Source organism: Periplaneta americana, chromosome 6, assembly GCF_040183065.1.
Source record: "Periplaneta americana isolate PAMFEO1 chromosome 6, P.americana_PAMFEO1_priV1, whole genome shotgun sequence".
Taxonomy (NCBI): domain Eukaryota; kingdom Metazoa; phylum Arthropoda; class Insecta; order Blattodea; family Blattidae; genus Periplaneta; species Periplaneta americana.
The window spans coordinates 17932022-17959370 of record NC_091122.1 but is presented as its reverse complement, the minus strand read 5'-3'; the positions used below and the strand labels follow the sequence as shown (position 1 = coordinate 17959370).

General features: G+C 34.7%; 1 protein-coding gene across 1 annotated transcript; it reads left to right on the top strand.

The window, feature by feature from the left end:
* The first annotated feature begins 3084 nt into the window (after positions 1-3084).
* Positions 3085-12958, top strand: Gos28 (golgi SNAP receptor complex member Gos28). The gene is made up of 6 exons (XM_069827629.1): positions 3085-3221; positions 3496-3601; positions 4482-4560; positions 6473-6669; positions 9108-9179; positions 12501-12958. Exons 1-6 carry the CDS (start codon positions 3188-3190, stop codon positions 12736-12738), a joined length of 726 nt encoding a protein of 241 aa, XP_069683730.1. The 5' UTR covers positions 3085-3187; the 3' UTR covers positions 12739-12958.
* Positions 12959-27349: the final 14391 nt, after the last annotated feature.

Here is a 27349-nt window from a genome sequence, read left to right as displayed (position 1 = left end):
ATTGAAATGTTTTTTCAATGTATACTTGTGACAACCTGAATCTATATACTCTTCACTAATTAACATTGTGAAGATCTGGGTGAGCCAAAATCTTTTGCAGACATATATCAACAAGTAGATCTATTACACATCACAATCTCTAATTAGAACATATTTGCATTTTGTATAGTCAGGTAACTTCTTGAACATACTACTTACAACATAATCAGCAATAAAAACCCATTAAGACAATTTCAGTATTTTTATTAATTTCGTCATAACATTAATCTTCTACAACATCCACACCTTCAAACTCAAACACGATATTTTCTAGGAACGACTTCACCGCGTAAGTACTTATGTCGTTATTGCATTCCTTATTTATTATTTTTTTTTTGTAAAAGAGTAATTTTTATGTGTATTTATTTACGCTTGCACCAATAAGTATTTGCGCAGTATTCCGAATTATAACGGAACTTGAAAATATCATACATAAGACGCTTTGCAGGGTCCACCAACCCTGTCGTTAACACTGTCCTTAAGGTTGGTACAATATTGTCATCAAAAGTTTTCACTGCTTAACATGTTCATATGGTACTTCTTTAGATAACGAGGTGCAAGTTTTACACACGCGCGCGCACACACATGCTTCTGTCACTGATACACTGTTTTTGTAATTGCAAACGTTACAACAGCAGAGACGTGAACAATTAGGAATGATAAATATCTGTTCATAATATTTTAGATTTATCATATTGTTTCTTTTACTCGTAAATCAACTGACTCAAATAACAGAAACAATAACTTCGAGTTGCAGTGATTTACAATCTTATCTGAAATAAATTGTCTCCCAAACCTTCACACATATTACGACTAAAAGCGGCTACACACGACCCAATCTGCAGGGTCCGATTTGCAGGGCGGTTGGGTCGGACGAATTGGTTCTGCTCTCCACACGACCCAACTTGCAGTAGGCTGATCCGCTCCGTTGTGAAAAGATATATCATGGCTCGTTCACTTTCCAAGTTTCAAAAAGTTGGAATTGCATTGAGTTTGTTGTTACAGAACGATGAACAGGTACTATATGAAGAAAATTTTTTCCGATTAAAAAAATATTTAGGCATATATATATGCCTAAATATTTTTAGTTATGAGGGAAACGCTTCATCACTGCACAGTGAACTCTCAACATTTTTAATCTTGAAAAAAAATATATATATATATATATATATATATATATATATATATATATATAAGAATAAATGAGAATAAAGTGTTTAGCAAAATATTTGGGGCTAAGAGGGATGAAGTTACAGGAGAATGGAGAAAGTTACACAACTGCATGCATTGTATTCTTCACCTGACATAATTAGGAACATTAAATCCAGACGTTTGAGATGGGCAGGGCATGTAGCACGTATGGGCGAATCCAGAAATTAACTTAGAAAGCATGCTGTAAATATTCAGATTGTCAATGTTAATACAGATAATACAATATAATATTTGTTTTTTCAGTCTTATGACAAATCAATTATTAAAACAATGACTTATATTTCATAACATGTAGTCATTGAGTTTTATACAAATAAGTTACGAACGTTTTCGCCCATTCAGGCATCTTCAAGTTCAGTGTACAATATCTCATTATTAAAGTTTAATAATGAGATATTGTACACTGAACCTGAAGATGCCTGAATGGGCTAAAACGTTCGTAACTTATTTGTATAAAACTCAATGACTACATGTTATGAAATATAAGTCATTGTTTTAATAATTGATTTGTCATAAGACTGAATAAAACAAATATTATATTGCATTATCTGAATCCAAAAATGCATATAAAGTGTTAGTTGGGAGGCCGGAGAGAAAAAGGCCTTTAGGGAGGCCGAGACGTAGATGGGAAGATAATATTAAAATGGATTTGAGGGAGGTGGGATTTGATGATAGAGACGATTTATCTTGCTCAGGATAGGGACCAATGGCGGGTTTAAGTGAGGGCGGCAATGAACCTCCGGGTTCCTTAAAAGCCAGTAAGTAAGTAAGCAGAAGGACAGTGTTTTATACATATTAATTTTCATTATTGTACAAGATACAGTAATGGAGGAAAAAAAAATGTTTAATATTTCCAAAATTTTACTGCTGTAAGCTGTACCTAACCTCTTAAAAATAAGAAAACATTTAAACTCTTCTCATATTTTCGACAAAGCATAGGTGTGCATATTGATAACGTTGATCCTATTGTGTTGGCATGCTGTGCACTACATAATTTGTATTTTTCGAGAAGAATTTATAAAGCCTGATTACGCATATCTCTGTTCAGATAATTTGCGTTTGAAATGTCCCATAAAAAAGGCATATCTTTATACAGTTCAAAAATATCCTTCCAGACTTTTCTCCTTTTCCTTCATTTCACGTGGCACTCACTGTCACTGCCCTCAGTTCTTCATAAACGCCACTTCTGCAAGCTGCAACTGACAAGAAATCGGCCCGATCGTGCTACACACGACCCAACTTGCAGGGTGTTGGAGTGGGGGAGTCAGCAGATTGGGTGGCTGCCCGAACCAACCACCCGACAAGAGGTTTGTTGTCTCTGCAAGCCTACACACCACCCGATCGGCAGGGTCCCTGCAAATCGGACCCTGCAGATTGGGTCGTGTGTAGCCGCTTTTACTCTGTTGTTGTTATTAAAGATAGTACTTCAAAACTTATTTCATTCAACAACTGTTAACAGAGAGAATAATATAAAGAGCTCCAGAGTGCAGACCAACTTGGTTATGTTTGTCAGCCTTAACCTCAAATCATCTGGTTACTGTACGTATTTTATGACTCGTGCAAAACGTTTATGAAACAGAATTTAGTCGGTTAATAAAATTGTTTTCATGACTGTAATACTATTACTTAATATTATTACTGTGTTTATGAAACAGGCCTGCACTTGCTATAATTATATTTTCGTCTGCCTTTGTAGCGGACAATCAGCGAATGTGAATGTTTTCTGACAATTTGTACGTCGCTTCAAACAGCGAACGAACAACGAAGTTTTGCTTCATCATTCTTTCGTTGTTCGTTCGCTAAGTGTGTACGCACCTTAAGACATTCGTTTCGTTTCACATGATAGTTACGATAATTGGCTGAGATGGCGTGCGAACAAGAAAGACACTGCCATCTATGATTTGAAAATGAAACTACAATATCTAGAACCAAGAAAATGGCTACGTCGGTTGGTGCGAATGGTTGGGAAGGTAATGATGACAGCTCAGCTAATTTCAATTATGTTGACTTTATTGTAAATAAATTACAATGTCATTTCATTTGTGCACTCTTAGTTATATGTGCAATTTTAGAAAGTCGAAGATACATGTTTAGAATTATATATATTCAATTTTAAGACGTAGTACCAAGCTGTTCATATAAGGAAAGTGTGTCCAAAGCAACATACTATCCTACTTCTGTCTGTGTGTAAATTGTATAGGAGCTGTACATTCTCCAAAAGTTTTCATATTGTCTCTATTTCAGATCTCCGAAAACAAGCTCGGCAGCTCGAGAATGAAATTGACCTAAAGCTTGTATCTTTCAGTAAACTGGGAACTGGACATGGAGGAGTGGGTTACAAATCTGACAGGTTGGTTTTAACCTGTGTTATAAATTTGTATGAGTGATGTGGTTCAGTATACTCCTCACTAATGTTTAGTGGAAAATAATGCGTGTTATAGCGTTAAGAATTGTACACTTAAAACCTGGGAGATACGTGACATTGCAATAAGGATTACACTGATACAAACAAAAATAGAAGCAGTGCGGTCAATGTAGAGTATCCACCGCCCACTGAACGAAGACACCGACGCACTTAGGTTAGGTTAGGTTAGTTTAGGCTTTTATTATCGCGTCAAGATGAAGGTAAAAGCGATTGAGTGTGATTTTTTGTTTTCTATGTTGGCAGTTCAAGTGCGTCGGTGTCTATTCCAAAATCGGCGGAAGTCGCTCAACGCTCGTTTCACCATTAATTTTTGGTCCTACGGAATATATCTTTACGGTTACAACTGTTATTAGAGGAGGAAAACCCGTCCTGGTACCGGGGATCGAACCCGGATCGTTGGTTGTACGTACCAAGTGCTCTAACCACTGAGCTACGCCGAAATTCAATCCACAGCACCGGATCGAATCCCCCTCGTCTAGTCTGTTTTAGAATTTTGAAATGAACTGAATGGAGATGAACCATGCACTCTGGCTGATATACCAGAGAGAGCAGATCCTGCAGACTGATCCTGCTTCACTGATAGACTGCTCACAGATTCACTCTACAGAACTCAGTAGTCTAGGCATTGCGTGGACTTGAAATAGCTACAGTATAATGAAAATGTAGATCAATAACTCAAAAGCATTCACTGTGTATTAGTGCAAAATGACATGGACATGAAACAAAATAAAAAGGATGTACTTGTTATAGTAGTAATAATAATAATAATAATAATATTATTATGTATTATTTCTCTGTGTTGCAGCCCGGACACTGTTCCATTGCTGAGTGGTGAGCACATGTTTGAAACAATGGCTTTGGAAATTGAACAGCTGTTAGCTAAGGTAAGAGAGCTTTTGAGTAGTTCTTGATGTTTGATTTATGAGCTATTGCCAGAACACCATATGTCACTTTGTTATAATAAAATTGTTGTTGTCTGGTCACGTGAATTAGAGACGATTCTTGACCTCATTAACAATTGTACTGCTCTTCACTGAACTTAGCACCATAGTTGAATAGAACATCACAGCTATTCGTGATTAACCCTTTCCAGCCCAATGATTCGGTATGGCATCATACATTTTACCTGCTCTGAGAATGCATGTAAAATGCCAAATGACTCCATATGTTATCATAGCCATATTCTTAGTTATTTTTTAATATAGCTGGCACCCCTGAAATCCCGAAACAAAACACTATCGGGCAGTGTTTCTCCTTATGTCAAAATATATATATTTTTTAAATTTTCAATTTAATTTGGGCTGGAAAGGGTTAAGCAATGTTACCTAATTGTAACCGTCTGGCATTAGTCTGGTAATTTAAATATTATATTCTCCCAGACAAAATACCGTAGCCTCAAAGAAGATGAATGTTTGTATAGATAGACCGTTATTTCCTGCACATACTCCTTCTAGGCCAGATTTAATCTTAACAGTGAGTGTCTTTGTTCCGGGGCCGGGTATCGATCCTGGGACCTCTGGCTGAACGCACCAGCGCCCTACCGACCGAACTACCCGGGAACTCCACCCAATACCATCTCAATTTTTCGCCTTATATCCACATACCTCAAGTGGGCTGATGAGATGCCAGAAACCCACATTGAGTGCACACAAATTCTGTGTGACTTGGAATTGTTGTTTTCTGTTTACATACCTACAGTAACGTATATATTATGCAAATCTAGCTTTCAGGCAAAGGTCCCGGGATCGATACCCGGCCCCAGAACAATTTTTCCCTTGAAATTATTCAAGTCTGCTTCACAGGGAGCTTTACCTGAAAGCCAGATTTGCATAGTGAGTGTCTTTGTTTTAATACCTCTTTTAACCCCTGTTAATCATAAATTAATAGCTTATGAGATCAACATTTGAGTCGATAAAGTTTCACAGACACATTCCTGACATGAGTCACATTACCTGCCCCATATGTTATCACGATTCAGCCTTTAAAAAGCTGTGAATTTAGATAGCTGTTTGGTCCTGGTTGTGTTGGATATTAACTTCGTTGTGCTAACTATACAAAACTAGTGTTTTACATATACAGTTTTATGTTTATATTACTATTAGTGATTCATTTTAGGAAGAAAATATTCCTGAGCAAACCAAGCACTTATGCAATTAATCAAGGAGTTCTTCGTTTTCAAGTGCTAAAAAGCCTGTACTAAGTTTACAAGATGGTATTCATTCTGTGGAAATATGTATTCTTCTGTCCAATTATCATATTCTGCACAAGATCAAACCATACATTTAGGTTAGGGCTGTCTCCAATATGCTCCGTGATTACGCACTAGTTTTGAGTGCCCCATATTTGGACATTGTGCTGGTTAACTTTCCCAGGTAAATGGAAAGTTGCTTCATCAGAAAACATAATATGACTAAAAAAATCTTAGTTTTCATTAATATGCTTTAGAATCAGAATTGCAAATTCTTTTGTGCAAAGATTTGTCTGGCTTGCTTTCTTGAACAATTTGTATCTTACAGGGGTGATTCTTATGTAACATAATTTTATCATCAACAGACAATCACCAGTGCCATCCACTTCAGTGACGAAAATATTTGAGTTGAACTTTCCAATAAAAACAATAAAAATTTCCTTGCACCTTTGGTCTTCCTTTGACAAACAATCAAAATCAAGGAAGTTCGAGAGGACCACTCTGTATATTGATAAATTTGCACCGTACAACTCATATGCTGTTCATAGAAAATTATTTGCAATTCGGGATTGAATGTATCTGCTTTTAATAGTTTAATATTAATGCAGTTGTCGGTGCTGAATGAGAGGCTGGGTGAGGTGTCCTCCACACAAGCAGCTCCACCCAGCTCGGCCTTGCAGCACACACTGCAGCGACATCGTGAGATCCTGCAGGACTACACACAGGAGTTCCGCAAGACACAGTCCAACTATCGGGCACGCAGGGAGAGGGAGGACCTCCTCAACACTGTCCGCAAAGATATTGAGTGAGTCATGATGTTAGATGGATCAAGGTCAGCAGGTGCCAGGCAAATCCTTTGAGGTTTTTGTTTAATAAAGTAGCTGAAGGGCTGTTTTTTCTGAGTACTCTAATTCCCCATGACATTCCCTCTGCAGCACATTTGAATTTTAAACAACAATTTTAATACTTTATCATGTCGTGGCACAGTACAGCTTTTGAAGTTGGAAAGGGATGTTAACTGCATAATTAGAGTTATAGTTATCTCATAACTTCTTATTGTCATCTGTAGTTAAAAGGCACAGTTAATAAGAAATGTAGTTGTAATTCTGTAATAGAAAATAGGGTGTTCACTCATCTGCAGAACCAGGAATATCGGGAAATATCAGGGAGTTTGGTAATTTTGGGGAAAGTAGGAAATGTGAGGGAATTCTGGAAAAAAATCCAGCCTCTTTATTCCGTCTCCTGTTAAATAATAATAATAATAATAATAATAATAATAATAATAATAATAATAATAATAATAGTAATAATAGTAATAATAATAATAATAGGGGGAAAAGAACTGGTCACCCTAATCCATTATCTCCTGGCTTAGTTACCTCATGAGTGATACCTTATTGATGTCATTTATGAGGTTCATGCCTGTCTTCGGACAGTTGACTAAATAACACCAATAATAATAATAATAATAATAATAATAATAAATGTTTTAACCACTTAATTCGGTGGATAACAATACATATGTTTTGTTAATATTCTAACTTCAAATAATTGAGGTAATTTTTGCTGCATTTCAACCCAAAGAGTAGCGAATACAATAGACATTATCATAAACATAGGTTTACCAGGCAATGCAATAATTTAAGAAGACTGCCATCCAATGAGGAAGGACTATTACATTGTATTAGCTTTGACTAAGGACGTTGGTTTTGTAGGTATACTAATAAATATGGCGGAGTGCATATTCACCAGCTTCAATTTTAACTGCTGTATTCTTGTTTGATACACTTCATATTCAAATCTATCTTCACTTCTCCGAAATGTTTGTTATATAATTTGTAAAGTTATTTTTATATATTGCTAACAGTTATTCTATTTACTGTGTATCAGTTTGCTATGCATAGGTATTTAATATGGGAAATCAATTACATTTTGTAAGTACTATCTTCTATGTATGTTTCACAGGAAAATTTTATAAGAAAAAATGTTAAAGGACTAACAATACATCGAAATGCACTAATAATTATTTTATTTTCTTAATATGTCCAGAGAAATTAATTAAATTAAATTATAAAATTTCAATCATGAAAATTTCTTCCTTAAAGAATTTGGACATTACAATCCTCATTTTTATACAAAGTTCAGGACAGTAACTCTCTTATTTGTTTAAATGCAATACAATATAATAGGTAACTTTACAATTAAATGAGAAAATCTTGTAAAACTGTATTGTTAGTGTAATTTCGGTGTGTTTATCTAATTTATTTTTATTATACTTGCAAAATACTAGTATAGCTGTGAATAATGTTGTGCATCAGATAAAAAGAAGAAAAGGCAAATTAAAATTGTAAATCTGTATATATTTTTAAATTCTGCCGTATAGTTTGGAACTTTCTAAGCTCTTCATTGAGTAATTTTAATTTTGTAATCTGAAGATGACCGAAACTAGTCACTAACTGAGATACATTACAAGCACAGTTTCAAATTAACACAGAAAAATTGTTTAAAAAACAAATTTACCAAATCTTTCGTAATTTTGTTTAATATACATTTCAAATCCTGCAGTTTCAACCTTTTTAAAAAAGTTCTTTTACATGTTTATAACATTACCACTTCAAACAACCAGATGTGGTATAAAAATTTCAAATTACAGTTACATACATGAAGGATAGTCAATTACTGAAATTCACAATGAAAGAAAATTAGAAATATTGGAGAGCAAAAGAGTCTGTGGTTTTATTGCCAAGAATTGAGCATTAATTAACAACAATAATGAAAGAAAAACAGTTTGAAGGGATGGAATCAGAAAATACAATTAATTGTTGGATCTCTTACAGAAATGTTCTCTCTTGCTCTTTCTTTCCCCCTCTCCCTTCCTCCCCACCTTTTGGGTAGGCTTAATTGAAAAAGTTATTTATCATGGTTTAGTTTTTCGTTGTAATCACAGTGATGTACTACAACTTCGGTTCTTTAACGTCATTTGAGGCCATAGGTTCTATTGTAGATTTATTTTTAATAATTATTCAAATAGCTTTGAACCAGTGTTTCAAATTTTTTCTAAAAAGTATTTTCATACATCAATTTATTAAATCATTTTAATGTTGCGAATGCTTCTCTTTGAAAGACACCGTGAACTGTAATCTCTAGACTACAAAGACATGTGTTATATTTTAAAATATTGCAATTATTCTTCCTCTTTATCGACCTCAGTCTGCAATTAACTGTAAATATTTTTGTTCGCAGCAACTACAAGTCTTCTTCAGGGTTGAACAGAAGGATGGATTTGTATTTAAAAGAGAATGAACATATCCGCAGGTAAGATACGTTGTCTACCTAATCGGCATGCCACAGCTTGAGGATTGCTTTCATTGTGATTTTTTCTTGTTATTCTTATGTTCTCACTGAAATAGACGAGGACAAAATCTGACAATACTAGACAAGTTGTAAACAGCAGACTTGATTTGAAGAATTAAAGTAGGCTACCATTTCCTCAACGTGATTATGTATTGACTTTGTCAGCAGAGCAAATACCTGGTATTATGATGCTACCCAAAAAAAAAAAAAAATAGATTGTCTCAAAAATAAGCATTTTCAACATTCCTGAAACCGAAAAAGTCCATGCATTCTGCCTGTCCATTCGCCCTGTTTACAGCAATTTTTTCTAAATTATAATACGGATTTTGTTTATATTTAGGATCTACGAGTTAATTTTAATTTATCTGGGAATGATGCAAATGAAATTTAATTTTTATAAAAAAATTAATTTCTCATCCACATGGCATTTCCAAATTATTTCTGCACTCCTGTATTTTGTCAGTAGTAGCATAAACAGTTAATTCAGATGTAATGTCTTCATTCCTTATGTTATGGTCTTGGAGAGTGTAGCTTATGACATCTTAGAAATTTCATTTCAGATGACTGAATTTTGTTCAAATCCTTTTGTGTAAGTACCCAGCTTTCAGATCCAAACAACGGCAATGGAATTGCTAATATTTGTAAAATTTAATTTGTCTCTCCTTTAATGTGCAAGAAACTAGACTGACGAAAAAATATTTAATTGCAAACCAAAAGGAAATAGAGACATAGGAAGAATGGAAGAGATTGGTCAACCAGTGAAACAAGAACAGATGCATTCACCCAAGCAGCCCCATCTTTGAGTGATAGGCTGAAACTGTAGCTCTTTTTGCCACCATAGGCATTGCACCATGGGAGCAAACTACATAGTACCATATATTGTTGAAGATGATGATGACGACGAATCATTAGATGACTGAAAGAAAGTAATAGTCTCTTAAACTTATACCTTAGATCATATATATAACAGATAACTCATCGCTGTGTTAAAATCGGCAGCACTTTGAAGAGAACAACCGCCAGGATCGCCACCCGTCTGCCGTAAACGAACACGAGATGGCAGTACAGCCGCTAATGCAATTCAAATGGGAATTATGACGTGACTTCTTATGTAACAACTAGTTGGCAGCGTAGTAAATTTGACTAAATTTGTTAACGTCAAAGCCTATAAGGCCGATCTATCTGTTACATATATGATCTAGGCTTATACTGTAGTAAATTAGCAATTACTTCTGCATCAAGAGTTACTGTAATATGAATTCATCTTGAGCGTCTAGAAAATAATTACAAACAAGCACTGCAAGAGTATATTTTGATGATGGTGGTGGTGGTGGTGATGGTGACGGTGATGGTGACGGTGACGAACCATATACAAATAGATATTTTATCTCAGTTTGTGCAAAATTAATGTACCTACATTTAAACCATAGGTACATTTTATAAATGGAATCAAATGTCTTACTTTTCGGATTATAAAAAATATTTTTGTTCAATCTCGAAAACGAAATGTTTATCTTCCTGTTTGGGTATACTACAGTAAATTATATGAAGAAGAACCTCATTTCGTCCCTGTTGTTCCAGATTACTTCTTGGTTTTGAAAGCTACTTTTATATATCTATCACCTTTGGCCAAACATCTGCATAGAATTGGAATATATCAGTCCCCTAACTGCCCATTATGCAACTCAAACCAAGAAATGGATTCGGAACACCTCAAAAATCTGTGCTTCAGTGGCTGACCATGATAATATCTTTGAAAAATATTGGAGTGCAAGAGATCAAAATGACTTTATTGTCAAACGCCTGGCATTAGAAAACAACAACAACAACATATTTATTACCACTAGAGAACTAGACTGATAATCCTATGGATCTGAATTCGATCCCTGGTATACCCCCAATTTATGACTTGTCTTGGGCAAGTTCGTGGTCCAGTTAACAAGTAGACTTTTTCTGGGTGCTCCGGTTCCTTGTGGCAACCCAATAAATCTCCATCACCTCATCTCATTGTTGGTATAGTATAGATCAGCCTCCTGTAGTACACCCTCGGAAACAACTCTGTTGGTAAATTGGTATGAATGAATGACGAACAGTGAAGTACACGCCATTAGTAAAAAAAAAAAAAAAAAAAGATCACATTCTTGCTGTGTCTGACATGACTTCAATTTTCTGTTGGTGTTATCAGCATATAGGTAATTAAGTATGAACACTTCGCATCTGTGCCTTTGATGTAGCCGGACTGATTTCAATTACCTTCAAGCCAGCTAAAGCGTGAGATTCTGCTTTCTCCCTAGAGTTGGCGCTGACATCACACCGGCTAGCAGTCGACACAGCGGAAATATAACACATAATTAATACATCTAGGTACATTATGTACTCAAATAAAATAAATCGTATCCATAAAATAATAAATCCGTCATTAACTGCAATGTCTAGACTCTAGAGTTTCTTTATAATGAGAGTTGAGACGTTGACCCCAACAACAATTAAAATATGTAATGATTTGATAGCACTGAAAATGGAAAAACAAAACTCTTATGAGAAGTAAAACCATATACCTATATTATATTATAATATACAAATATTAAACGAATTCGATACTTAATTTTATAATGTGTTATATTATTTTATAATATAATTTATTATATCTGAAATATAAAAATAATATTATTATAACTAGTTTGTCACTGAGAAGTAAGGAAAAGCTATTAACTTGAATTTATTTGAAGCAAAGCGTTACTGGATTATGCAATAAGGTAGGCGATGTTTGGATCCTGTGTCTCAACTCTATACTCAGTTATTATCTTAGCGTATGCTCGGTTACACTAACCTCTAGCGCTTGAAAGTGGAACCAAACACCAGCACACAGAGAAACAAAACACAGGAAAATTCGCTCAGTGTCCATTCTTTATAATCCCTATTTGCTGGTGTTATCTTCTCTAATAACCTTTAATGTTCCCACACTTTTCTTGGTAAGCAGCAAGTTCCATTTGTATTTTACTCCAGAGTGAGGGTTGCCATGTCCATCTTCATCTGTGAATCCACTGTTGTGGACTTTACCATTAATCCTATTCAGGACCCTCCATAATTACGATTTATGGAGAGAGGATGTTACTTATTCTCATACATTGACGTGAAGAACTTAGTAATGATGCTAGAAGATGATGATAAATTATGTATTTATAATAAAGTTTAAGAGAAGGTATAATAACAGAAGTTTTATAAAATATTTGAAATTATGAGCAAATATAATATCATTAATTTTTTCTGTTGGTATTACAGCTCCGACCGATTGCTGGATGAACAAATTAACATTGCCGTGGATACAAGAGACCATCTTGTGTCCCAGCGCCTCACATTCAAGAGATTACAAACCAAGATCAACGACATCTCCAACCGCTTCCCAGTTGTCAATAGCTTGCTCCAAAGAATCAACATTCGCAAACGAAGAGATTCTATCATCCTTGGCCTGGTCATAGGAGTGTGTACGATATTGCTTCTGATGTATGCGTTCCGTTAGTATTATTGACAGCCATGCTGGGGTCCAGGCTCTCAATAGGTGTGAAAGCCCATGAACTTCTGTCAGGTTGACAGAATTTGAGTTAATGTTATGTATTTAGATAATAAATACATTTTTATAGCAATATTACGTGAGAGTTATTTAATAATGATGGAAAATTGGTTCATAAATTGTGTTGAATGAGATGTGGGTAGAGAAAGGCATTCAACTATTAGCAACTTCTTTGTTTCCCTTCATATTTGTTATGTATAAGAGGTTGCTGTTGCGTAGTTTTACCAACAGATTGGACATTCAGAGGACTGTTATATGTAAATAATAATAATAATTTTGAAGTAAAAGTGTGGGGCAGATACTGCCTCAGGTAATTGGTAAGCAGACTATCATGAAGAGAAGAAAAGAATGAAATAGTTTCTCATCTTGACTCATGTTGTGGCAAGGTAGTAGCTAATGCAGAGTGGTTGGCTGTTCATATTTTTATAGAGTTTTTGAACAATTGTCTTGGTTCACCATCACCTGTGTGAAAATGTGGTTATACCACAGTCTAATATATACAGTCACGAAGCTTGAGTTGTGAGGATGCTAGGAACAATAGACTGTGCCGGTACTATTTTGCATTGTCTGTAATGAGGCGATATTAGCGATCCTAGCGGTTAGCAACTATCTATGGATGCATATTTACTACATATTGAGCTTCGTGACTGTATATACTAGACGGTGGTTATACAATCACATCTTCTATAATATTTAATCCTCACGGTGCTGTGGTCAGAGCTTCTGGCTACAGTTCATAAGGGCCTGGGTTCGATTCCCAGTGAGAGCACGGGTATTTTTCCTTAAAGGGGGTTGTTCCTGTGTTCGTCCTTGGTCTGGAATTTAGTTATGGTTAGATTTAAGACCTCTCCTGGCTCCATATAGTTATATTAGTTTTTCTCTCCTATCACTAGGGCAACATAACTCCGCCTTCCAGGTGCCCCAACCTCAGAAGTGTGTTACATGTAAGCCACTGCCAGGAGAGATGATCAGAAATGTCGATAGATAACCTGGTGGCATTAATTAATTAAAACAAATTTTCTAATTAGCTACAAATATTTAATAGTTAAAGTAATTAAGTTCGGTCATGTACAGAATTCTGTATGTTTACCAAATATGTTGCTTACAATCATTATGAGACGATCTCCAGATAGCTGCTTGTCACCTTGAAAATACTGGAAAAAAAAGTATTCTTAAAATATGATGTATATTGTGCAAAATTGAAATAAATAACAGACTAGTTGAAGACGTTACAAGTTTTGAATACCTGCGATTCAACATCTAATTTTTTTTTACTGGGTTATTTTATGACGCTGTATCAACATCTCAGGTTATTTAGCATCTGAATGAAATGAAGGTGATAATGCCGGTGAAATGAGTCTGGGGTCCAGCACCGAAAGTTACCCAGCATTTGCTCGTATTGGGTTGAGGGAAAACCCCGGAAAAAACCTCAACCAGGTAACTTGCCCTGACTGGGATTCGAACCCGGGCCACCTGGCCAGACGCGCTGACCGTTACATCACAGGTATGGACTCAACATCTCATACTGCTAGAAACAAAAATAAATTTTACATGATGACATCATGGATCTTGAAATACAATAAACCGTTAAAAAAAAAAAAGTGGCAAACAATATAACTGAACAGTGGATTTTATATTCATCTTGAAATTGTCATAATCATCATTTTTATTTATTTTATATAAATTTTATTGGGAAAGATATATGTAGATGATGTAGAATCTTTATTGAATCCTTGATTTGGTCCAGTATAGTATCATATAACCAAGTGAGAGGAATCTGCAAATCTTTTAAATATGTCTGTTAATTTTGAAACTCCTATCCTGCTACCAAATAGTAAATCAATGACTGTCCATCTGTCTAATGATAGGTTATATCATTATGAGAAATAGAGCAAACAGGGCTGGTAAATTGTTTTCTTCTCCTTGTCAACTTCAGTTGCTTGATTTAAATTTCCCTCAAAACGAATTGTTGGATCAATGACAAGCACTTTTTCTCACACTTGTTTATCACAATATCAGCTCTACTGAAAGACCCAGAACATAAAGGAACAATAAGAAGATTGTGAAATATGGATGATAAACTGTTCAAACTTGCAGATACGAGATTTATACATTCAGTCGCAGAGTACACTATTATGGATTAAAAAATAAATACAAATATTAATAGACCATCTGTTTGAGGAACTAGGTCAGTCTTCTTAATGTAACAGGAGGAAGCTGACAACATAAAGTCGACTGTAGTCTATTGCTGCCTCCTCCTAACAAATGAGTACTTTGATCTGTGTTCATTTTAGATACACTGCACTGCTACCAGTAGCCAAAAGTTGAAGTGTGGCCATTGTGTGTTGTACTTGACATTTTGAGAGGACGTAAACTTGTTTAAGTAACCAGGAAACTAAGAGTCAAAGAATTATTAAAAACTTCAGGCCCATTAAATCACCAACTTTAATTATCTCTTGCATTGTTTATTAAATGATCTCAAAATTTGAGAGGAAAATATTATTAAAGAGGTTAGACAATAACAGTGATGAATTTAGGAGACTTTGAAGCTGCAAAATTAGCAAAAAAAGTATTTACTTGTATGCTGAAGAATATGAAGAGTCCACTGCAAGAATGATGGATGTCACTTTCTTGTCGAAAATGAACCAAGACTGTCAATGCATAGCTTAAGACATATAGAATGTACATAGAGAGTTATATGGCATTAACACTGATAGTCATTGTCCAGTAATGATCGGAAAATCACAGTTAAACTTTGAGCGCTAAGCATTTCAAACTTTCAATAGCTTCTCCTGCAAAATGTATTCCAAATGACATCCATCATTCTTGCAGTGGACTCTTCATATGATGTAGTGTATTGGTCTGATAATGGAAACTCAAAACTGAAATACTTGACAACTGTCCAATTTGTTAGTAAAAGTTAGTCTATTATAGTATGAGACAAGCAAGGACATTTTCTATAAGTCAAAATATGGAAATAAATAAATTTTTTAAACTCAAATTCTGCTAACCTTTAACCCACTGAGGTCTCTTTTGATTATGTTCCTCCCTGGCATCGAACAAGACTGAATCATGTAAGGCATCTCTCACACTGAGTTTGAAAGAAACTAGTTTCATGAAACTAGTCAATAGGAATTGTGTTTTCATAAATCTGATGTAGTGCACATCACTGAGGAAATAACAAACATTTCACTTTTGTTTCATGAAAGTAAAATTTTAAGTGACTGAAGTGTTCGTTTTAAACAAATTTAGTTTTCCCTTCTAAGAAAAAGAGGCAGGGGATTTGTAGAATCCCTATAATTGCATGGAACGTTTAAGTAGTTGGTGGTTGTGTGATTTCAAATGATTTTAGGTCACCACCTGATGAGATTATATTAGTGCAATTGTAAAACAAAAAACTTTAACTTCTACTGATTATCACAATCAGTGCAAGAAAATAAATGCAGCATTCACTGCTCAAGCCACTAGTAATATCTTGACCACCATGTGCTTGGACGCGTCTGATGGCTGCTTGTACTGCCTGCTCATAAGGCCATTCTAACAATGCTTTCACTGAAATGATAGGTGGCAGCACCAAATATACTATGGTCTTCGTCAGTTTTTTTAAGAACAAAAATAATAACTTAATCTTACAAGTTCCATAAAAGTCTTACTAGTAGCTAATTTGCAATTTTAACTTGAAAACTGTTTTTAATTCTGTCACATTGCAGCTTTTGTAACTGAGCAACTCATTGAATAGAAAAAAAATTGTTGCTAGATGGCAGCTCTTAATGGTCAGTGAAGTCACTTGTGGATATAGGCATATTAGGTCATGTTACATGTTTGACTACTGAATGAACAGGCAGTATAAGCAGCCATTGGATGCATGGATGCGTTCAAGCAGGCAGTGATCGTGACTGTAATACATATAGATGATATTTAAACTTCATTTATATTTCCAATGATGGTATGCTGTGGGTTGCTAAGGAACAAGATGCGTAGATGTTACATATTTCCAGTACCATTTGATAATGGACATTTTTTCCAAATAAGTGCCCACTTAAATGTTCCATGTAAAAAAATGTACATCTGCATCTGCAGTGTAGTGGTTGAATAATGGGATTTTGTTCATTTCATTATATGAATATGAAGACAATCTGGTCTTCCAATGCCATTTTGGTGGAAGCCGTGGAGAAACATCTCTGTCAGAATTCTTACAGTTTGAAGAATATAGTATTCGAAATGTTACTCTTGCTAGAATATAGTATTCGAAATGTTACTCTTGCTACATAGAAGCAAATGTTGAAATAAATATTGTATTTGTGTATTTTGCAAACTATTAAATTGCAGTTAAAATTGATTATACTTGTTTGTGTATAAGAAACGTGTTATAAAGTATATAATTGAGAAAATCTGAACATGCAACTTTATTCTAGAAATACTTAAACTAAAACAGTTGTAAATACATCATTAAGAGAACGAAATATTCTTCAGAAAAAGGTAACATCCTTCAGATTAAATTTTATTGGTCTACAAATTGCTTTTGAGGAGATGTTGTTATCTAATAATAAATGGCAATAAAGCCATTAACTCTCTTGTTTTCCGATATAGTGTCACAAGGCTTAAAGATAATCTTGAGCGAAGTTTCAGAAATGAGGTTATGTTTCTCAGAATATTAAAGAAGAGTTTCAATAATGTGAGATAATATATGAAACTAGTTAAAGCTGTTTCATAAAACTAAATGTATGAAAGCAATTCCAACTGTGTCAGAGATGGCTAAGAATTAAGACTTTATCTGTAAGATATCCGAGTTTGAATTGATGCCAAGCAAATAACTATAAAACTGTCACCTGTCATTTTTTTCATCCCATAAAAATATTTATTATATACTTTCTCATTATACCAAGTGTAAAAAATAGGCTTCGAAATTTTTTGCGGAAATACAGTTTTCACCATCCATGATACCAAAAAAGTGACAGTTGATTCATCAAATCCCTGTAACTGCCTTAAAAATGTTTATGCTTTTCGCATGTGAGCATGGTGGGTACTATGAGGATGTTTGGGATTTGAAATTAAAGTTTGATATTTCTTTTCATTTCTTCACATTTAAATTTAATAAAGCAGAGCTTTCTCATTAACTGCTTCGTTATTGCTTTCCCATTCCATGAGGCCTAGTCTCGAGACAACAATGCAATTGCTAGTCGAAATGATTCACATATCATTATGAAGCCATTGAGTTGTTTGAAATTGTAATTAATAATAATAATAATAGTAATAACAATAATTCCACACTTTAAGTACCGGTACATTTCTATTTCTGTCTTTATACTTCCCACGTTTATTAATCATCCCTATTTGTATACGAATAATATTAAATTAAATTAAAATATAGTTGAATATTTCGTGAAGTTTTTGTTATTCTCGGCCTGAGTGTAACAGCACAGCTCTTATCACTTGCATGACATAGCATACTTGGATGACATCACTGTATTAACAACTGAAGGGAAAAAAGGATTACTTCTTACATTGGCCGAACCCATCAGTGGTTACAATACAACACAAATAACTTTTTTCTATATTTTCTGTTAAAAGATTGCGCCTTCTGTCAGCTAATATTCGTTTTTGTGTAAAAGATTGCTCCACTGGATTCGAAAGAACGAATAAAAGTGGAATAGGAATCATTTATTTTGTTTTGATTTCTCGAATTCATTGACGCTACGAGTTACATGATTCTGAAGGGGAAATATAGAGATTTCTCTTGCCTTTGGGAATCACGAAATGCTAGTGGAATAGGTAGCTTGAGTTTTTCAAATGTTTCCTGTAAAAGATCTCTTTTGTCTCATAATACAGTATATGGAAAGCCTAGTTCAGTGGCATTTACGAAAACATTAATGGAAGAAGGAAAAAAATTGTGCAAAATATGAAGAAAAAAATGAAGATTTTTATGAAATAAGAAAACTTTACCAAACATCATGAAGTATGATTTTTTGCGTTTATTGCAGTCTACAAATCGTGAACTGTGAAATCCTTGTTCCCATACTGTTAGCAGGCATGATTTAGAATGTGAAAATTCATATATATATTTTTTTGTCTGTCTTTGGCCTAATATCATTCGCAACATGGTAAGGGAATTGAATTGTTATGAAAGCATAATGAGTAAGTATATGTTGTTTTTGTAAAATTTGTTTTCCTTCACATGCTCGACTATTGTTAATCAACTAACAATTTTTCGCTCCACAGATATCTCTGTCTGAGACTACAATAATCTGTGATGCTTAAATCAGATCCTAGTCGAAAAACGTATTATTTGTCTTGTGTTAAATTTTATATTACCTTGTTAACATGTTTCAGCCTGCTATTGGCCATCTTCAGAATTTTACGTTTTCCGAAGTGATACAATGTTAAAAGTTGTGTAATCAAGATGTACAGATCCTAGTATTGATTCAGAGGTTCTGAAGTCAAAAAATGGCGGAACTGGAATGTTTTCAGGGACACGCAAAAGCAAAAGGTTGATATACATAGAGATTCATGTATCACTCCGAAACATACTCCGGGCCTCAGTGGGTTAAGTAATTGTCATATAATTTATCAGCTTCTTTATGTACGAGAGTCTGGGTTACATCACAGCATGGCGATTACTGTACTCTTTGGTGCTGATCTTGTGCAAAAGGCTGTATAACATACCATCAAGTTCAGAGAGCCTAACGATTCATATTTATGTTCTACCGGTCATTCCCAATGTATCATATTTGTATAACCGACAGCCCTATCTTCCCTGACGTCATTACCAGGGAATTCCTTTTTGTATGTAATCATGTGATTTACTTTTTGTATACACTTACATTTGAAATTTTTGGGATGCACCATTTTTAGATTAGAATTAAAATCTATTGTATAGTGGTCAAAGGTTGTTTCCTGGCACATCTGGTGTTCCTCTGAAGATAAGTAGATTGAAAATGAACTGTTTAGTATTGTATTACATTCATCACGTTTAGGAACAGTGCAGATGGTATTAATTGTTACATAATTAGTTGTCTGAACCTGTGGCTGCTTGTTATATATACAGGGTGTAGCAGGATAACCTCAACAACTCTTATAGAATTGATGTGATCAAAATAATTGTGTTAAGGCTGTGTCTCAAAGCTCAAGTCCATACTACACACTAGTGACCATAGACAAATAACAGTGACTAGCAACTAGGTGACTTGTAAACTATACACTAGAGAGCTTTGGAAATGTATGCTTGAAACATGGCCTTCTTCATAGATTATTTTTCTAAAAACCATGACATCACAGTGCAGCACTAAATTAAGAAGGCAGTGTCCTAATGCAGTTTCATTAGAGTTATATGGAAAAGATAAGGGCTTAATATTTAAAGTAATGTTTAAAACATTGTACAGAAGGTACTAACAATGTCAATGTTCAAAGTTAACGTGTTATTCTACATCATATTTGCATTAGTTCACTTCCAAAGCATTTTCAGATTTCATAACCCCAATTGCTGATGACGTATCCATGTTTGTTTAGTGAACAAGTCAACAATCAAGCAAGCATTTTCGTTGACTGGCTACTACGGACTTGATTGCTATGCATTATGTAGCTTCGGATCATGACTTCTGACGTCACATCCAGCTATTTAGTCAACAATCTAGTTCACTTCAGCTGAAAATGTAGCTTTGAGACATGGCCTAATATCTTACAAAGAATTCTTATGTTCAAAACGAAGCTTGTTAGGATCAGAAGGCTAAAATTTTGCATATGTTTGTCTTGAATAATGCTGTTTATTAAACATTGTAGGATGCAGTATCATTAAATTTCTTGATAGGGTCGTATATTTTGGCTACTTTTGAAGAGAAACAAGAATATCTCTTTGATATATACTTCGTTTTCTTTGAGTTGTTTTCTTCTAGTGGGTTTATCATAAATCCATATTTGAGTTTTTTTCCGACCTGACACTAAATAGATACATGGGATTGTATGAAACTAATCAATATAATACTGGACATCATCTTCTTTACCAGGGTACTTAAAAATGGTTTTATAGCAACTATGAACTTGCATATGAATATTCATTGATTCGTTTAAATTCTCAGGAGTAAAAAATGTCTCCATGGTATTTCACTGACTTCATATAACCACAGTCTAGTATATACAGTCACGAAGCTTGAGTTTTGAGAGTGCTAGGAACAATTGACTGTGCCGGTACTATATCGCATTATCTGTAATGAGGCGATATTAGTGATCCTAGTGCTTACCAACTATCTATGGATGCATATATACTACGTATTGAGCTTCATGACTGTATATACTAGACTGTGATGTAACTCAGAATTTTTAATGATGTTTTCTCTTTCCATATCCACACAAGGGGGTCATTAGTTATATACACAACTTGTATGTGCCTCTTCAGTATTCCTATGACAGTGCTTCACGAAAAGCATTTCCGAATTTCTTAAGATCTGTCACCGCTCCAAATCCAGTCTTTGTGAAAGGCCAGTAGAAGACTGTGTTCCAGTAGCAGATGTTGGAGATCACTTTTGGTCAAAGCATCACCAGGGATGGTTCACCTGTAACGCATCCCCCTTCAGTGTCAGAAATGCTTATAATTATTCATGTATCAAGTACTAACCATTATTAAATGTACCACAATTCATGATACTTTTTCAAAATGTAATGTTTTCGGTTTAGGTAATAGCAGTGAATGTTTTCAGAATTATCTGTAGCTAGGCATTGTCCAGATCGTGGCTTTCAGGCACTTTGTTGTTCTGTTCTGCTGGTGCTGGCAAAAGCCTACCAGTCCAGTAAAAATATACACACAAATTCCACAATTTGGGACATCTGGCCGAAATCTATGGCTGACCACTAGGATCCAGAATACAAACCAGAGGTTAAATTAAAAATATAATATGATTGCGAAGAGAATATGGAACAATGATGAATTTAAAAAAATAAAGTACAATTTGATTTCGGAGAAACATGAGATGAAAATACATTGAAGAGTAATGAAATGAAGTGAAAAAAAAAAAATTACATAGTATTATAAAGTGATTGTGTAAAATGGATAATGAATCTCTCAATACCATTAGACAAATTTTGTTAATGTCCTCAAGTTCCCCTAGCGCCAAAAAGAAGTCCTTTCACTTCCCATGTATTAATATTCATTTTGTATCTCTCACTGAAGTGAGGAATACATGGCTTGTAAATAGACCTCTTTTCATCGCTAACATTATTGGCTTGTTGATCATCCTCAAAACGGACAGTGGGGTCAAGAATGAGGCTTCTTTGATTCCGGCATCGATGGCTATAATGTCTGCTCTTCTCATTGACCCATTCGCAGCCAAGCAGTGCACTTCTTCGTAAACCTCCCACTTTGCCTTCCGAAGAGTGGTTGTGATGGAGCTTCTCACTTTATGATGGCGATTGTTCCTCAGTAGTTCTCCTTTAGGGCAATAACCCAAAACATGCCCAAGGGTTTCTACTTCACTGCATCCTGGATGACGACACTTTTAATCTTGAAAGGAACGACCTGGCACCGATCGTACTGCTGCGACGTTTGTGGACATCTTTATGGCATTGGTCCACTCTGAGGATGATATCCCTCTTCTATCAGTATTCAGTTTTTTTTTCCATAACAATTAACACTATCTTTTGTCGTTATGTTAATTTTGTATTTTTGTATATAGGCCTATGGTGTTCTCACATTTTAAGCAGAATGGATAGTTCTAATTCAATGCAGGCTCTGAACAGAAATAACTTTTCAAGGCCGACTGTTGATGAAAAAATTTAATTAAAATCTCCAGGTAGGCCGATTCGTGTGTTTTCTGTGGAAAAGCAAATTAGAAAAGAATGAAAGTCGTGGTTTCAAGAGGCAGCCCAAGTTGACAGATGCTTACAACAAGAATGACGGAATTTGCGGTTGTTTAAAAAGTAATTTTTCTGCTTTCCCTGTTTGTTGTTTGTGCCTAAGGCAAATGTTGATTGCTGGTGAACAGTGAAAGGTTTGAATGATATAAAACACTTAACACTAATTTTTTATTAGTTATATGATATTTTATTTCACACACCATGAGTGATGCCTTATTGGTGTCACTTATGAGATTCAAACCTGTCTTCAGACAGCTGACTAAACAACAGATAACATATGACTTAACAGTAAAGTGTAAAAAAACCTGAAGTGTCGTTGCATCATATGAACAGTGCAGTTGATTGTTGATTTGGGACATTCAATATTCCTTCTAATTTGAATTCATCGTGTAAAAAAAATATTAAACAGCACAAAATTGAAGTGAGTAAAAACAGGCATATTTTGAAATGGTTAATTTCTTGCATCAAGTTTTGTGATGTTTTTGAACTTGCCTTATGTGGGCATGATGAATCGGTGACTTCTTTGAATCCAGGAATTTAATTTAGAATCCACACTGTAAGATCCTATATTCCTATTTACTATATGAATTATGTCTGGACAGTAAAAAGATTCTTCAAAGTTGTATGTCTTACGATGTTACACCCTGTATTTTTACTGTAAAAACAGGTCAAAATAAATTTTACACTTTTTCTTGTCTTTGTAAATTAAAGGAAATATATACTTTTGTATCACAGTATCAGATCAGTCAAAAAATATACATTTCGTTTATGCAGCCATGGGTTTCTAAAATGTCCAATTTAAAATGTTTTTGTATGGTTATACATCTCCAAAGTTTATCTGATCACGCAAAATGGGTCCAGAAACATAGTAATACAGTATTTCTGTGTGTGGGAGTACCGTGGAATACACTGCATAGAGTACCTGGTTATAATGAACTGACTTGGCCAGTCACATTTGCAAGACGTACTTCCCATCCTCAGGGTAGAATCATTGATATTTTTCTCTGTAATTTGTTTGTATTAAGATAACATGTCAGTGAAAAAAAAAAAAAAAATATATATAATTGATCAATCTTAATCTTCTGTTTTCATGGTACCACGAATAGTGTCAAACTTTACAGAAAAAACCTTTAATGTCAAAACATTACAATTTTTCTCTCCTTGTAGATCGAGTATAGATGTTTCAAATCAAAATTATGTAAATTTGAGGGTTATATTAATTGATAGTTTATGAAAACGTGTTTGAATATTTATGAGAAGTTGTGAAGGAAAGTTCCTGAAATTTCCTACTGGTCCCATCTTGAGGGAAAAATAGGTAATTCAGTTGCTTTACACATTTTGTGTGTATGTGTGAGCGTGTAATTGTCTCCTAGAAATATGAAGAAATATAATATATCTACTCTTTAAGAATTTCTTCAAAAGGAAAGTTTGGTTTCCCTACCACAAAGGAATTCTTACTTCTTATCAGTGGTGTGGTGGTGGCAATATGATCTGGGTAGACTATTAAAAAAAATTTATATTTTTTTTTACATTATTTCATATAGCCTATCAATTTTGTTAGCTTGATGCCTAATAACATAGTATACAGTAAATACCAGTACTGCAATTTGAATTTACTACTTTTAGATATTATTATTATTATTATTATTATTATTATTATTATTATTATTATTATTATTATTATTATTATTATTATTATTATTATTATTATTATTATTTGTTTGAAATTAAGACAAGGTACTGGTACTCATATTTTCTTGTATACAGGATGTATCTATATATGTATCCATAAATGTGGGGTCGTATTCCTGACACCAAAACATAACAAAAAGTTCATATGAACATGGTCCCGCAAACCCTTCGTTGGGGAGTTATGAAAGGAATTTCCTGTAGTGACCTGATTATGTGATTCACCTCAAACTTGCATTTTTCCCCACTTTCTTCATTACAGTTGGTCATAACATTTGTTTTGTTTTGTCTGATTGCCTTTTGTTTTGTTTTGTGTTATTCACAGTAACATTCATCACATCACAAGATGTATTCAGTGAGAGAGATGACGGATATGCACTACAGTTATTGCCTAACAGATGGGAATATGGTAGCAGCACATCATTTCATCAAATCTGTAACACCCCAGGACATTAGCACAGAGTACGGCAAGGCATGGAACGCAGGCTCAGGGCATGCATCGGAGCAGGAAGTCACTTTGAGCAATTTTTGTAAATGTGTGTTGTTAAATGTATCACATGTACCATTACCAATAAACCCATAACTCCCTAATGAAGGGTTTGCGGACCCATGTTCATATGAACTTTTTGTTATGGTTTTGTGTCAGGAATACGCCCCCACATTTGTGGACACATATATATACATTCTGTATAAGCTCCAAATGGCGGTTTTTCTTCTCAGCAAAGATGTCAGTCACACGCTCCTTGAAGGTATGGTCACCACACATTTCACGTAATAGCTGTTTTTCAATTGCCTAAATACTGCCGGTTGTGACATCAATTGCAAGAGTTTAGAGGTCTCTGTGTATACGTCATCTAAGCTATTGTCCACCAAGTAACGCAAAAGCAGAGAGGGTGACAGATGCATTTCTGTATCTCCGTAAACATAATTGCTAGTTCACCCTGAAATTTTTCAGAATTGAAGAATGGGTACTATTTAGTCAATTGAACTAATTTCATTTTTGGAAATTGGGTGCTATATTGTGGATACAACTTTTCATTCACCAGTTCAACGAATTGAAGCTTGGGCAAATCCTGATATCTTGTTTCTAATTGAACAACTAGAGAGTCAAATATTTCAAAGGACAGGCATTGCAAATTTGATTTGTTAAATTCACTGAACATTAGTTTTCCAATCAGTTTCTTGCTTTTATTAATGCAATCGGTGGTGATGTCCTCTTCCCTCAGGTTCTGTATATTTAATATTGTGGATTTGATTTGATTTTGACAAACCAAAATATTTGAAGTAGTTTTGCATCGTAGCACATTAAACAAAATGTCAACAAAAATTAAGATCATTTTATATAATGAAGATAAACAAATTTAAGATCATCCAAGCGTCTTTTTAATCTAGTAGCACAGTTGAATGACTTTGGATTCCACGACTATCTGGATCATCAATAATTGCTCTAAATATTTCATGTAATTCTTCAAAATGTGTTATTGTCAACACAACTCTTAAATGAAAATTGCAATGTGTTGTATTTGCATGAGGCACCTGAAACTCTTTTCTGTTAAAAGAGCCGTGTGCTTAGATGATTTGCTGAAACTATGAAATGCCACAAGGTCATAAATGAATATGTGCACATCCTTAATGGTCTTAGAACCATGCAGTAACACAAGATTTAATTGATGCACGTAACAGTGTAGGAAGAGAGCATTCAGACAAACTTGCTTAATCAGCCCCTTGCACTCTTCACTTCTTGGCAGCCATTACAACAGCACCATCGTATGCTTGACTGACCAATTTCGAATTAATGTCCCATTCTTTCAAAACATTTAAAATTATTTCAGACAGACATTTAGCAGTTTTGCCTGTAGATACATAAAGAAAACCTATAAACCTCTCCCCTGCTCTGTCAGCTATGCAATATCAGAATATGATACTTAGCTGACTCTTGCATGAGACATCCAATGTTTCGTCTGCTTGCACAGATACAAAGCAAGCTTCTTTCATTTCTCTCTGAATCTGTTCATTTAGAGCTGATGTGATAATCTCAATCAGTTCATTCTGGGTGTCTGGCGAAGTGCGTTTGAAACAAGAAGAAGAAAAGTGGTCCTTCATAAATTCTTCTTCCTGTGCAGTATAGTCTAACAATTTAAAAAAATTGCCCATATTGTTTGATTCCGACCCTTCTTTGTGTCCCCTGAAAGCTAGTTCTTGTTTTCCTAAGAGAGCTACAGTTTGAACAAGACGACCTAATATTTTGCGATTAGCAGACACCTTTTCATAATGGCAGACAAACGTGCAATTTCAGATAAAACCCTACTCAGCAGTCGAAATGATTCCCTATTATGAATATGTCTTTTAGACGCTTCATGTTTGCATGCTTTCCTTTCAATATTCTTTATACTTGATATTCCACTTTCACTCCACTCTTTTTCTCTCCCAAACAATAGACATATAAATCAATACAATTTATTTTGAGTATGACTGCCGGTTAACCAATTAAATTTGTCATACCACGATGTTTGAAACATTCGCTTTTGTGTCTTCTCATGTAAGATAATGTCAGGTTTAGGAGTTGGTCTTTTACTTTTTAATTCGCACTTTCGTAAGACAGTGTCGAAAACGGCATTTTTAATAGTCAACCAAATCGATAGAATCGTCCATACTTCCAAAACAATTAAAATCAGAATATTTATTTAACACTTGTGCCACTGCAAACGACCACATTTAGTAACAGCACACGAAGCAGTCGAATCACTACTAAGCTTGGTCAGTGAGTGAGGGATATTGGCATATTCAGCCGTCCATTTCCCACCCCCATTGTCACTTCAAGAGAGCAGGCAGTTAAAGACTAAACCCTCAGAAAGAGCCCCCAGTCTCAGATACTGCGTCTTATGCTATTTATGGAAAACAACTGAACTCTGTCTTCCTTCAGCGGGCAGGTCAAAATTCAATGGGAAAAGCTATATAATTCACACTTGTATGAGAACTAGGACGGTTCCAGTTTATAATCGACTGTAGTACCACATCAAATAATTTG